This window comes from Xenopus tropicalis, chromosome 6 (genome assembly GCF_000004195.4).
Source record: "Xenopus tropicalis strain Nigerian chromosome 6, UCB_Xtro_10.0, whole genome shotgun sequence".
Classification (NCBI taxonomy): Eukaryota; Metazoa; Chordata; class Amphibia; order Anura; family Pipidae; genus Xenopus; species Xenopus tropicalis.
In genome coordinates this window covers 103,518,627-103,533,272 of record NC_030682.2, presented here as the reverse complement: position 1 = coordinate 103,533,272, position 14,646 = coordinate 103,518,627, and the positions used below count along the sequence as shown (strand labels likewise).

Sequence of the window (14,646 nt, the reverse complement as noted above, 5' to 3'; positions counted from 1 at the left end):
AAGGCCCCACCGAGGTCCGGCACTAGTGACGCGCAAATTGCGCGCCCGGGTTGAATGTAAAAGTGAAAGATACAGTGCGCCGTCATGTTCGTACCCATAGGCTCTGAGCAGGATTTCCCGAGTGATTATACGCTGCTGCTGGTATGTATGGCTATCGCACTGGCAGGCTAAACGTCTTGGGCACACTCATAGTAACATAAGGGGCTATAACCACTTCTAGTGACAGCTGTGGGAAGGCTCACTCCTGACTGGTCCAGTATCATTTGTCTTTCTCTAAATGTAAAGCTATAAGAATAAGAGAATGTAGTTTGGTTTTTAATATGTGTGTTTATGCTGCAATACTTTAGGGTATGATGATATACTACTACACAGCTCAGGGTGACTGTATCATTTGTAGAAAGAAGTGTTTGCAGGAATCTATGACCTGCAAACAGCATTTGTTCTAGGGATAGAATTGCTACCTAGCAACAACTAATGGGGGTTTTTCAGCAGCCTCCCAAAAATAAGCTGGAAACATTTATTTTGCCACTACAGCCACGTTTCTGCTGTCCCCTTGTGACGTGCTTGTGCCTTTAATATGTGGGAGCAAGCACAGGTCTGCTCAGTGCTGATTGGACAGCATAGAGCAGGGAGGAGAGTAGCTGAAATTAGATTTATTACTGGAAGTCTGCTGGATAATAGTCTTAAAAATAAGGGAATGTCATTGAAAGGAGCAGAGATTTAAAAAGATGAAGATGCAGTTCAAGTTGTAATTGTCTTATATATGGACTAAGAATAAAAGGAGTAATAAACGAGGCTATAGTACCTTGAGCATTAGAAGAAAGTTATCTGTCCTGCAAACTCACTCAGGAAGATAATTGATTACTCGGTTTTCTTAAGCCACTGACATCTGCGTCACACTCCTGGGAATCATTGTCTGTAGAGACAGACCTCCTACAGGGTGCAGGGTTCCCACTAGAGCAGCCCAAACGGGCCTCTTTACTGGGAGTGGAACCATGAGACACGTTTAGTTTAACTTCAAATGGAGAAGAGATACCTCCTTGTTTAATCTTAGGAGTATCCATGTGGGACTGAACCCTGACTGAACCCTTCCTGGGGCAGTCAAATGAGGAGGAAAGAAAGCAGTGTCTAACGTCACTCTTTTTTTTCAGAACAAATAAAAAATGTCTCTCCTCATGTTTAAAATATAAAGGAGATTACACACTCCATTTTGTGTGGTATTTGGAAGGAAACTAAGGTGGAAACATCATGGAGTCTGTAGCAGATAAAGAAACTGCATCCTCCATAAACGCTGAGGTAAAAATCTAATTTTCCCATTCAGCTACTCCCCTTCCTGCTCTGTACTGTTTAAACAGCACTTAACAGACCTGTGCTTGCTCCCACATATTAAAGGTACAAGCACGTCACAAGGGGAAAGCAGAAACGTGGCTGTAGTGGTAAAATACATTTTTCCAGTGTATGTTCAAGAGGCTGCCCCAAACCCCATTAGCTGATGCTAGGTGGCAATCTCCCGTAGAACAAATTAAAGTGTTACATTTTAACCTGCCTTAAGACACTAGGGCTTATTTACCTACATAAGTGCTAAATTACAAAAGTACACTTGGCCATGGCTATCAAACAGCTTTGATAAGTCTATTACCATTCTGAAACGAAAGCAAATATCTGATCGGATGCTAAAGGCAACTATCCTGTTGCAATTTAGGACACATCTATGGAATTTAGCCTCCCCTGTGTTAGGTCTGATGCACAAAGATGACTTCTTACAGGGAAACTAAAGCAAAGCTCACTTAAAACTTAATTACTTAGTCATAACATATCTGCATTGTTTAGCATACTCATGCCATGCACTGAAACATTTTTACTGGTCAGAAGTATGCAGAACTAGATTTTTAGTAATGTAGATAAGAATGTTATAGAAATTTATAACAGGGATTGTTGGTTTACAGCTACACATTCCTTATATGTCAGTGGAAAAAAAAAGCTGTCCTTTGTCCTATCACAATAGGCTGTGTTTGTGGGGAGTTTTGCATTTGCACTAGAGAGTGAGGGTCTTAAGGTGGCCATACATGGTGTAGGGACCCCAAAGAATTGGGCCCCTCCAGGATTAGTTCCCCTTTAGACAGGCACCATGAGGGTGGCCTTATGAGATTTGGACACCTAAAGGTGGTCCTGGGTGTTTATGTGTGAAAAGGGAGTTTCCCTGCAAGTTAACAGCCACCACTAGATGTCGCTGTGCTAAAAGTATAAAAGTGAATGACTCCCAGTTTCAGCAGGTCTTCGTCCTGGGACTGCTTCTTGTAAAGAAGCGTATAACAGGCTTGTGTTCTAGTACAGGAGGTACTGTAACAGGTCACTCTAGGCGTGACAGGCAGGCTAGAGAGAACGGGCAGTGATAGCCCTGACAGGAGAGAGAGGGGTTAAGACCCCCCAGCACTCATGGCTGGAGTTCAGGTCCTGTAGTGTGTAGTAAGAGGAGCCAAGTCAGCACCTGGGAGTGTTCCCAGTGAAGGGGCCCTACGCGTGGACCGTGGACGCGTGAGTTCCTAGGTGGAAGCATCCGGCGGGAGTACCGGGGGTAGCCCAAAGAGAGAGTGTGTGACTTGAGCCGTCTGTGTGACATCCTCTGAAGTGTTCTGCCTGCATCAATAAACAAGTTCATCTGGTTCACCATTTTAACCAGTGTCTTGGTGGTTCATATACTGAGGATCCTCAACTGCCTGGTAAGCAGCTACCCCAAGGGAGGGGCAATGTACCGGGAGTTGCTGGGAGTCCGGGTCCAAGGAGGACCTCATAGAGTTTTCCCAGGGAGGATACATATAGTTCTACCTATACCTACCCTGGGTGGAGGCACGCCATTCATTTATATTACACCTGTCCCCCATAATAAGCGGGGGCTCAGGGCTCCTGTAGCGCCACACGCAGGTGATTGCGTGTTAAAAGTACAACCGTAGCCAAAATAGGGTTACAATGGTAAGATCCGCTCGCTTGGCCCTGGGACCAAACAATCAAATTAGAACGGTATAGGTGCTGTCAGTTCAGGGACCGCATTACCGAGCCTATGCGGTCCCTTATCCAATGGAAAAATTAAGCCTGCCTGATTGAGACCTGCCCGATATCAGGGCAGATGACGGTTGGGCAGGCCCGTCCTTTATGTCCATACATGGTATTTTAGCATTGCTCAAAATTTTATGCAAAATCCAAAAAGTATGGATTTGTACATCCCTACTTTAGAACTACTGAAAAGTTTGAATTAATGTGTGTTTGAAAATTGGTTTGCAAAGCATTTATTTATGCAAATTCTTTTTTTTTCGTGGATGTCCTTTAATTAGTATAGATTAGTAAAAGCAAATGCCTGAGCAGTTTCACTTACAGTGATGAAGTTACACTTCCATGCAAGACACAGGGCAATTTAATAAATATATGTTGTGCAGTAATATTTCTACTAAGTCTTTTTGATAATGATTTCTTAAACATAACTATTGTTTTTTTTCTGTTCCCTTTGTTTTAGCCAGCCATATCAGTTGGAAATGTTGGGCAATTAGCCATTGATTTGATTATTTCAACTTTGAAAATACCAAAAGTGGGGTATTTTTACACAGATTGCCTTGTACCTATGGTTGGAAGCAATCCATATGAAACTGACGAAGAGAATGCAAAGGAACTCTGCACAAACGCTGAAGGTATTTAAAATAATTTCAGTGGAAGAAGTAGGTATTTAATTTAATGTTAGTTATTTGTAGTGGGAGTAGTAGGTACTTGCCTGTGTGGATGGTGTTTGGCTAAAGAAGATTTTTAGTTGCAGAGATTAGACAGAAATTTCTATATTTTGTACCCCAGCCACAGTAGTCTTGGTCATTTGACTATAGCTGAAGAATGGTTGAAGCTGTAGTTCAGCATAAACATGAGACACACAGCAAAGAAGCTTTTCTAACTTGCTCTTATGTTTTTTTTTTTTTAGTGTATGCATTGCCATCCCAGAAACTTGCAGTTCTCCAGCTAAGATCACTTGTTATAAAGGTAAGAATGTTATTAGAAAACTGTTAAATGCAGACTGATTGTACACCGTGAAGTTATACCCTATGGAAAGGCATGTTATAACTAAATCTTTTTTGTATTTAAAGAAAAAATCCAAATCCTTTCGGCAAGCCCTGGTTTCCTGGATTAAAAGATGTGCTTTTGCCAGAGTGATTCTTCTCTCAAGTTGCCATGCTTATCACAGAGATGATACACAGCTTTTTGGGTATGTTATCAGTGTTGTCACCCAGAGTAATTGCAATTGCTTACATGATACCCAAGGCCAATGTACTATCCTGGGGTATTTCTGTAGGAGCTTCTACAGAAATACCCTGGGCTGGTGCAGTTTTTAGCAAGCACTGGCCTTAAATGTTGGCACCCTCCCAATGAATATACTTTTACTTCTTCTTTAAAGCCCTTGTTAGCTTTTTAATTTGCTGGATAATTAATTTTTACCATTGACTTAAAGTATCTTCTGTTTCTGATATCTTTTAAGAAAAATAAAAATCTGGCTGCACTTTTGCTCCCTTTTCACTGAAGAGTTTGGAACAGTATACTATATTATACTGAACTTTTTTAGTCTTTGTAAACATGGCCCTATACTACTAGCCAGGCCCTTTGGGTATTGGGCCCTGCCAAATAAGAAGAATTGGGTCCTGTGTTTAAGAAAAAAAACCAAACAAAATTGCACATATAAAGAAGTCTTACTATGCTCGTAATCTGCACCCAACACCCAAACCCACACAATATGGCTGCCTTTTTTATAACATAATACATTAGGGAAGTGCTGAGAAAATATTGATTCACTTACATTAAAAAAAACCAAGCAATAGCATTTTTATATATTCTGAATCAGTGCTCTGGTTCTGACTTATTCAGATGCAGGCCATGTTTCTAAATGCATTAAAGGAGAAGGAAAGGCTAGTAAAGAGAAAAATATGGATTGGATACGATAATTTCTGAAGATCGCAAATATCACGAAAATGCTTACGAAAAAATCGTATTAGTCACGATAATATCGTATTGGCGATCCCAAAGTCAAGAAATTTTCATACCAAACAATTGTAAACAGTGGCAGAAGCTTTCCGAATTTTTCGCGCTAGTGCGAAAAAAATCGGCGAAAATACGCTCGGAGTGTTCGAATGAACGTTCGTTTCTTAATAAATCTCCCCCTTAGGAGTCAGCTTCCTGCTGTTTGGCTCAGATCCACATTCCTAAGGGGGGGGGGGAGTGAGTTCTTGAAGGAGGGGGGAGCAGGAGAGAGCAGAAAGCTGCGTGTCTGTGGCACAGGAATTAGACACAAGAAATATGTTTTCAGAGAAGTCAGTGCAGCGTTTGAGTGCTTATGGCTGTATTTACATAGACCTTTCTGATAAAGCTTACTTAGTTTTTACCTTTCTTTCTCCTTTATTTACAGAATGTAGATCGTGTAACAGAATTTATGAGTAGAAGTATTATTTAATAAATTATGCTGTAGGAGTAGTAACTTATATTTTAGAGCTAATATTTTTATATAAAGGCTAACAGCCCACAAGCGTTTTGGCTGCCATTACAACAGAAGCATTCAATACTTTTGTCAGCCTGTGTGCATCCAATACAGTGCTTTTCTTTCACAAAGAATGATGACTGGAGCGATTTAACTAGAGCTGAGCTCTACCAGATGGCAGTGGCGATATTGTTCCCTGTATGCCATAGCCCTTATGGTATGTAACTTGTCTTTTGCAGAACACCATTCCGTTACTTGGTCACTCCAGCTTTACAGAAATCTGTGGCAGATGTGCTAAAAGAACTGGAATGGAAGGAAATGGAAAAGGTGTCTTCTTACCCAGGGCTGAACGATAACGAGAAAAGGGTTTTCATTCCAGGAGGAGGTTTTACAAAGCGATTTTATGATGATTGGTGGGTAGTTCATTCAGTTTGAAGTTTCTCATGCTTATTGAAAATAGAAAGGAGATTTTGTGATATTTGCAGTTAAATCCTTTTCTCTCAGGACATCTGGAGTATAGTATCTACCAGCAGGAGGCAGGACACTGGAAGTGGAAAAATACTTCCACTTCTAGTTTCCTGCCTCCTGACAGAAAAGGATTTGATGGTGAGTATCGCAAAATCTCGTTTTTTTCTTGCAGTTGTCTGTGGGACATCATATATATATATATATATATATATATATATATATATATATATATATACTCAGGGGGAAAATCCCTTACAACTAGTGATTCAGTATCCATGCTGTCAAATTCACAAAGGCTGGATTTGTGTGGCGAATTGGCCCTTAGGCCAGGAATGGGACAGGGGGAGGTGTATGCTAGGTCGAAGTCCCATGTGGCTGTAAGGGCATCTAGTCATGAACAGCAGCACCTTTCGATTCAGGTAAGGGCCCACTCTCCTGGATCAAGACATGGTAATCAGCTTGCCAGTTCTCAAGACACTAGAAAAAACTGTCAGTACCAGGAAGTGATAGGGGGTATAGTTGCAGGAAGAAGAGGGGTCTTTTTCCTCTTCTAGTGTTCTGCCTCCTGCTGGTCCCCTCACAGTCCCTGTGTCCCACAAACACCTGGGAAAGATATGTGGATTTGTTTCTTCTGATTAGGCAAAAAAATATTCTTGCAAACCCATCTATTGATAATTTGTTGTTCTTTTGTCATAGTTGTTTAGAAGACCTTCAAATGGCTGTTGTGTTAAAATTCTGTTCTGAAGGTGACAATGTACCGGATGCCTTTTCTCTACTTAATCAAGTCAATGAGTGGCTTCATTTAGTAGCATCAACAGTAAGTAACTTGAACTGTGAACTAAATCTGAGATTTAATTTAAAGTGTTTTAAGTATGTATTGGTATGTGATTCTTTAGCCAGAAAGCTCCAAATTATGGGAAGGCAGTCTCTCATAGACTCCATTTTAATCAAATAATTTGAATTCTTAAATATTATTTCCTTTTGCTCTGTAATAATAAAACAGTATCTTGTACTTGATCCCAACTAATATTCAGTTAATCCTGATTGGAGGCAAAATCCTCCTACTGGGTTTATTTAATATTTAAATAACTTTAGTGGATAACTTTAAGGGATCTTTCAGTATTTTGGATTTTCATACCTTATCTGGAAAACCCCAAGTCCTGACTATTCACCATTTTAAATGTGCATATAGTAAATTCATGGTCTTCTATCTGTATAGAATCAACAAAGCTACACATGAAGTTGTTGAGAGGCCAAGGTCAGAAGCATAGAATAGGAGACTTAAATATTTAAAAAAGCCAATACAATCCCTTTAGAGTGCCCATCAAAATTACAAAAGGGATCATATGTTGTAAAACTAGTGATCCCAAAGAGAGGGGGGTGGTTTACCATTTTTTTCTTGTTTAATAAATACAATAAAATTTGGTCAGAAATTATGCAGCACCAGTATATTTTCACTAGTCAGATTTTTATTCTGGATAGAACATAAAAAAAAAACTGATTTGTACCCAGGATATAAAAATTTGGATACTTATTGAATAAACCATATTCCAGGCATTTTGTTTTAAATCACCTTCAGGATATATGCAACATCCTAGCAGCACTGTTTAGGTCAGAAAGAAGTAGAGAAAGATAGTTTGGTGAAATGTGAAAAGGAGTAAATTGTACTGACGTTTCTTACAGTTTTCCCATTTGTTCATATTAATCTGTAAAAACACCCTTTGTAGTATCTGAAAACATGTGCAGCAACACACTGAAGTTTATAAAAGGGTTTAAGTACAGGCAGTGCACAGAACTTAGTTTCTTTGCAGCCTCAGACACTTAGGGGACCATTCATTAAACCACAATTTTTTGTGGTTAAAATCACAATATGCAAAAAACTATGATCATTTCTGATGTTCAAAAATATCACGTTCTTTTATCGGTCGTACAAAAATATTGTGGTTGCGCTCTGGAAGTCACAATTTTTGGATCCGAACGTTCAGAAACGGCACGAAAACCTGTCTGGCTTTGAAATTAACGAAAGTTGCGAAAAAGTCATGGAATTTTAACGAAATGAGAAAAAATACTTAATTGCGGTTTAATGAATGGACCCCTTGGTTACTGATATTGTTTAGCAAGAATGCAAATTAGCTAAGAGTAATTTACTGTAACCACTTACTTGTTTCAACAGAATGGTGATGTCCTTGCCAAGTGGAAGGCACCTGGATCCTGGCGGTTGCTATTTGGTAGTGGTTTGCCTGCTGCCATCTTCTGATGGATTTGGGTATATAGTTTTTTGTTTGTAAACAATTTATCGGGCATTAAATAGAATGTAACCCAAAAATTGTTTTGTATAATAAAAAGAAAATAATTGAGAATGCAACTTTTAATAAACATTAATTGAAGTGGTGTTGGCTTGATTTGTAAATGTAACTGCTAATGAACGTAGTAACTGTTTGTCTGTTTATATTATCTGCATTCTTGGTTTTGACTCCTGAAACAATGGAGCAGCTAACAGGCCTGGAGGAAAAAATGACCCCCTACAAGAGTCAAAATTAGAGAAAGCAAATGGAGAAACAAATGCTGCATTCAACTGCAATTACATTACATCTGAAGCAACAGTTTTTCTTTTTCGGCCCTCTCTCCCTATTTATCTTTCAAATCTGTGGTTCAAACTACTGTTTGGTTCAATGGACTGTAGCAACCAGATAGAAGCTTCAGTTCCAAAATAGAAATAATTATAAAAAAAAAAAACAATTGTACATTTTATTTTAGTCTGCATGATAGTAAAGGTTAATTTAAAAGTCATACACTCCTATAAGGTATAGAATGTATCTCAAATAGTATTCTCGTGCATTAGCAATGAGTTGGCACATAGAAACACTCCAGATGAAACATTTAACCCCTGCTTATTTTGGTTTATACTTTTCCTGTAGGTCCTCTTGTGCTGTTCATGAGCTTCCGGTTGCCCCAGCTTAAATGGACTACTTGGCTATGATGGTTATTTATTTGTTCAATCAATGACAAGTAACAAGTAGTAACTTGTAATTTGGCCTGCTTAGTTTTACACCAAAATATTGAGTGGAAGAGCTGAAAGTAATCCTATCCTCTGACACTTTTACATTCTGCTGTGAAATAAAACTTGAAGAAGTGGATACCATTTTATATGCTGACTAAACAAATCTAGGTCTGCGCAGATACACTTGAATGTGCAGCCACTGGGATACTTCAAACAAGGATTACTAATAAGAATACAAGTAACATGTTCTTCAACATGTAATCAACGTTGCTCAGAGTTTTAGGCCACCAAAATCTCTGGACTCAGCGTACAGATATTTTGAATTAAAGGAGTACAAAAAGGATTTACAGTTTCTGTATTACCGTTTAACATTGAATAGCTATTAAAATATTCTATTTTAAACTACTAAGGGTTTGTTTGTGCGTTTTTTTTATTTTGTGTGTTCTTTATTTTCACATACAGTTATGTCCATGAATATTTGGACAAGGCGTGGAACAGCTCATTATCGGAGGCAAGTTTTAGTTGCATAAAAACCCAGTGTATTTTCCAAACAGAAGCCCCTGTAGGCTTCCAGTCAACATAGGGGCTATCAAATAGCCTATAATAGCTCTCATTGGCACCTCCAGGAACTTTTTTCATACTTGTGTTGCTCTCCAAAACATTTTCCATTTGAATGTGGCTCACGCGTATAAAAGGGTTGGGTGGCCCTGCAATAGGCAATAAGCCATGGGGGCTGGCAAGTCGGTCCTGCGACAGAAGAACAGTTTGTATCACACTCGTGTCTGCTGTTAGAGCTTCCTGCTCCAGCCCCAAGTCACTGTAAGTAAGAACTTTACTGTAAGTGGAATATATGGCCTTGAAATCTGAAGTATGCAGCTTTCTGGCAGTGCTTTGGGAAGTTAGTAGGGTACTGCATAGAGTTTGTGACCTATACAAGTGAGAAATCGCCATAAAACTATACATATTTGGTATTGGCATTTTCAAGAGACATTGAACTTTCCAAATCAGTTGTATTTTTGGCAATAAAATAATTCATGTTTCTGATATGGGTGTGTTTATATTATGGAAAATATTATTTTTCTTCCTTTATTAGACATTTAGAAACCTATATCTTTTTACAGAAGTGGAATTACACAAAAATTCTAGCATATTTTGAAAACTAAACTAAAATTTCTCCTTAGGAAATATCCCTGAAATAAAAGAGTACAAATGTTCAAAGATTGTCTGTTAATATAAGTACCAGAAGGGTATACAGCTGGTGGGAGAATGCTTTGAATTCAGTATAGGGGAGGGCGGGACATTGCTACTGGTTTTGTGACATCACAGCAAGGTGTTGCCACTCCCATTCAGCAATGACTTGAACTGGCTTTCAGAGAAAGGATCCTAACAGTTTGTAATATTATTTAAAAAGTAAGCATATTTGGTCAACAAATATAATTGAGAAAATTATTATTTTCATCATACCTTTCCATCTGGACAATTTGATTTTCACGATAGTTCCCCTTTAAAGAATAAGTAAACTTTTTTTTTTTTCTATCCGTTAAATTACTCTAAACAGCCTCCAGAATTACCTACCTTTGTCCCAGCATTTTGTCTGACGTTAATCCTTTCCTTTGCTTCCTTGTGCAGAGTGAAGCCCCGCCCCCACTTCCTGTTCAGGTCTCACTTCAATTTAACAACCTGTTGTCAGAGTGGACAGTCTTCTGGGTATGCCTGGAGGCAGCAGGAGCCAGTCTGTGCATTAGCAGGGTGTTTTTTTTTTTTTTTTTATGAGAGACCTGAACAGGAAGTGGGGGCAGGGCTTCACTCTGCACAAGGAAGCAAAGGAAAGGATTAACGTCTAACTGAGGAACCAGGTCATACAGAATGCTGGGACAAAGGTAGGTAATTCTGGAGGCTGTTTAGAGTAATTTTACGGATAGAAAAAAAAAAAAGGTTTACTTATTCTTTAAGGATGGCTTCTTTCACCTGCATGGAGAGCTCCTTTGACCGCATGTGTCTTAATTGATAATGTCTTAACGATGGACTTGCCAACACCTGCCCATGAAATAGCCTTTGAGTCAATTGTCCAATTACTTTTTGCTCTTGAAATCAAGGGATTGTGTTAAAAAATGCTATAGTGGCGTCATATTTTTATGCAATTGTTTTGTTCACCCCACTGAATTAAAGCTGAAAGTCTGCACTTCAGCTGCATCTGAGTTGTTTCATTTAAAATTCATTGTGGTAATGTACAGAACCAAAATAGAAAAAAGTTCTGTCCAAATATTTATGGCCCTAACTGTATATGAATTTGCTTCTTTTAACTCCAAGATAAACTGCCTTTTGGAATCAGGCCCTCAAATCTTGTTAGATTGATGAGCTTCACAGAAGTCATAACAGACATCATAATCAGATTTTATTTTATACTCAAAAACTAAAAGTTACATGTCTCCTGAATGAAGTATTGCTGCAGCAGTGCTTTGGAAATTTGGTATTGGTGCAGATTTCAGTAGGTTTGCATGTAGAGTCTCCACATTAGGAAGTTTTGGGTGCACTTGAGGGAGCTGCAGAGAGAAGGTAAAACTGCAGACAAATTGGTTGTCACTTGTCTGCTAATCTATCCTGGGATAACTGGGACCCAGGATTAATCTCACAGGACCCTGAGGTTGTTCACTAGGGGCCGAACTGCCAAAAATGTAAGATACGTTATTAGCAATTTGTGCATTTTCCTGCCAGTATGTAACTGGCAATGGCACACAGGGCAAATACATTCATCTGAATGGCAAAGTATACCTTCACGTTCAGGCAATTTTCATTAGATGGAAGAGTGCAAGCTTTTTGTCAAGGTACATAATGTTCTGAATAACCACATGCTACAAGCCTAGGACTTATTGCCACACCATTCATTTGAAAGACAATCACCTGTTTGGCTTGTTTTGGAGCAACAAACACCTCACCAGTGCACCGGATTTTCATTTAACTGAATGCAGGGGCAAGTGACACCTAAATTAAAAAATAAAATAAAAAAGATTTGTGCGCCAGAGGTCTAAGGCTGATGCCAGACGTGGTGTAGGGCTGATATTTTCGGTAAGCGAAAAAATGCTTTGCGAAAATACAGCCCTATGCCTGCTACTTGTGCCTGAACCCGAATGAATGGAATACGCTCGGGTGCAGGTACATGTAGCAGATATACACATGAAACCGCGAGACTTTGCATTATCTCGTGTTTTCATGCGTATATCGGCTACATGTGCCTGCACCCGAGCGTATCTCATTCATTCGGGTGCAGGCACAAGTAGCAGGCATAGGGCTGTATTTTCGCCATGCGTTTTTCTGCTTGCCGAAAATATCAGCCCTACGCCATGTCTGGCATCAGCCTAAGACTGATGCAAAAATCTACCTGATTTTTGAATATTTAATACTTCTTAAAATAAAACCAGCTTAAGATTTTAAAAAAATATTTAATGCTGCCAAAAAGTATAAAAATACAATGTGAATGGCAGAATGATACAAAGTACTCTTCTAAAGTATCTTACATACATTTCTACAGTACATGCATTAGAAAACACTTGACAACACATGAAGTAAGTTTGTTCTGCAAAGTCTGGTGCTGGTGATGTTCTTCACCCCCCGGATGGAGAAGTTTACTTGGTAAACAGAAAACACAATGAGGTCGGCTCATTACTAAACCTCACATTTGATCCTGAAGAGGGTTTCATGTCTTGCTTTGCATGTCAATGGTTTCGCACTGTAATGGCTGTAGAAAAGTCAGAAGCCGTGGAAGTTTAGGTGTCGCTGAGCCTCGGCCTATGACACAATGCAAAACAAAATGACCAATTCAGTAAGGGGGAAAAAAAATTGAAACCCTAGCAGAGATAACCCAACACTGTTCCTTTTAGATTAATCATTTACGTGCTGTAACAAGCAAAACTGGCCTACCTACCCTTAGCACTGGGTAAGTCTTGTGTCTTAACAGTGAGTCAAATGAAAACGCAGACACCTTGCGTGCTTGTAAGACATTTATTTATTGTCCTGAATACAAAATGAAAAATATACCAAGAGCTACATATTTTATATATTACAGACAGGAAGACTATTGCCAGTTTATTGCCATGGAATGTATTCCGCTAAATGACAAACCCTTATTGTAACTCTTGCCCTGTAAATGGGACAGTTATGTTTTAGTGAATTGCAAATGAAAGAGAGCAAATCCTGTTGTACAACCATACATTCGCAAATATAGCTCTATCAGCAAAATATCATAGTCGTGCTGCACTGCATGACTAAACAGTGTAGTGATAGTGTATTTAGCAGTTTTTTTAAAACACAATTCATAATGAAGGGGAGCAGGGCAGACCAGGGATACACAACATGTGGCACTTTACTTGTTCAGCAGAACAACCCAGCTTTATGTGGAATAGCAGCTCTTTAGCTGCCCACAAGCAAAAGGCTATTCTTGTTCTGGACTGGAAAAAGCAGTAACTGTTTAATAAGCCTACACACACAATTCACAAATATGGCTTATGTGCGGCTGCAAAACAAGCAAAATCACACTGTATGCAATATGGGGAAGAAATGGTTATAACATGTATAACATTCTGTGGGGCATGTATAACTGTTGTGTGTTTTAGTACTAGGGAGTGCAAACAGAACACAGGCATGGACGCACTGAGCTGAGAACAGAAAGCCATACTACCCATGTTGTAGTGTTAAAATATGGGGGTGGGGGTTCTCTACATTCATTCTTTTTCTTCCTAAAATACACATAAATATACACATAGCATACATAAACTGCTATATAATCTTAAATTTTGCTGAACAAAACCAAATCATGTGGATACAATGTGGGAACAATTCAATCAAAGAGACATTACAGCACATTACATGGCAACGGTAATAAACTTGAGTGTACAGAAGACATTAGATCTGTATAAGACACCAGATTTCTATTGTAGATATCAGACAGAAAATTGACTGGTATGCTTAAAAATGGCAGTATCACGAAAACTGCAAGCCAAACCGAGCTAACATCTTTTAACAATTCCTAAATGATTACAGTTCCCAGTTCTTATATATCACTTGGAACCATGAACACATTAGCAGACAAAATACAGTTTTCTGGGGAATATTTATCAAAGTGTAAAAACAGAGCTTGCCAGAGTTGAGATTTCATTGCATCATTTTAAAGCATATTTATCAAATGGGAAAGATGTGATAAATATCCTCTTAAAAGTCCTACACAAGTGCAGAGCAGTGGCATTTCACATTTGTGGCAAACTTTCTAGTTTTTCCCTTTGATAATTATGCCCTGTTGTATGTTAAGGATACTGGCACACTGGGAGATCAATAAATCTTTGCTAGCACAGGCAACTAACTTTACCATTGGCAAAAATGTAAATTGCTGGTGGGAAAATATATGCAGTGCTTGGGGTGTCTAAGGAAAAACAAAGATTTATCGCGGGGACTAATCTCACTGTCTGCCAGTAACCTAACAGATATGACTTAAAGGAGAAGGAAAATCATTTTGCCATTTTACTGCCAATAGATTAGCCACATTAGTGCAAACTAGATTGCTATATTTATTCTACAGAAAGCTTTACCATAGGGCCGCAGCCCTACAAGCTCCCTCCATTTACTTAGCAGCTGTCATTTTAGCTTGGTCTCAGTAACTTCTGTGCTGCAGCTCTAGCTGCTGGTA

General features: G+C 38.9%; 2 protein-coding genes across 4 annotated transcripts in view; one reads left to right on the top strand and one right to left on the bottom strand.

Moving 5' to 3' along the window:
* Positions 1 to 44: 44 nt before the first annotated feature.
* On the top strand, positions 45 to 9,378 carry psmg2 (proteasome (prosome, macropain) assembly chaperone 2). 2 transcript variants are annotated; one of them, NM_001011145.1, is given in 8 exon segments: positions 45 to 141; positions 3,509 to 3,680; positions 3,959 to 4,017; positions 4,122 to 4,240; positions 5,740 to 5,913; positions 6,665 to 6,785; positions 8,142 to 8,234; positions 8,887 to 9,378. In NM_001011145.1, coding segments are annotated over 7 exon segments (786 nt in total). In that variant the 5' UTR covers positions 45 to 84; the 3' UTR covers positions 8,226 to 8,234; positions 8,887 to 9,378.
* Positions 9,379 to 12,389: 3,011 nt separating this feature from the next.
* Positions 12,390 to 14,646, bottom strand: part of ptpn2 (protein tyrosine phosphatase, non-receptor type 2) — a 32,972-nt gene continuing 30,715 nt past the window's right edge. For both annotated transcript variants that reach the window (XM_004915252.4, XM_002936076.5), the window contains exon 12: positions 12,390 to 12,755. In XM_004915252.4, coding sequence (XP_004915309.2) covers positions 12,734 to 12,755 — 22 coding nt within the window. In that variant the 3' untranslated portion in view covers positions 12,390 to 12,733. The remainder of the gene's footprint in view (positions 12,756 to 14,646) is intronic.

Coding starts and splice junctions, on each gene's coding strand:
- psmg2 (XM_031903337.1), top strand. CDS start 1,249: ATGGAGTCTGTAGCAGATAAAGAAACTGCATCCTCCATAAACGCTGAG. Junction 4,018..4,121: donor TAAGATCACTTGTTATAAAG/GTAAGAATGTTA, acceptor TTGTATTTAAAG/AAAAAATCCAAATCCTTTCG. Junction 6,786..8,141: donor TTCATTTAGTAGCATCAACA/GTAAGTAACTTG, acceptor TTGTTTCAACAG/AATGGTGATGTCCTTGCCAA.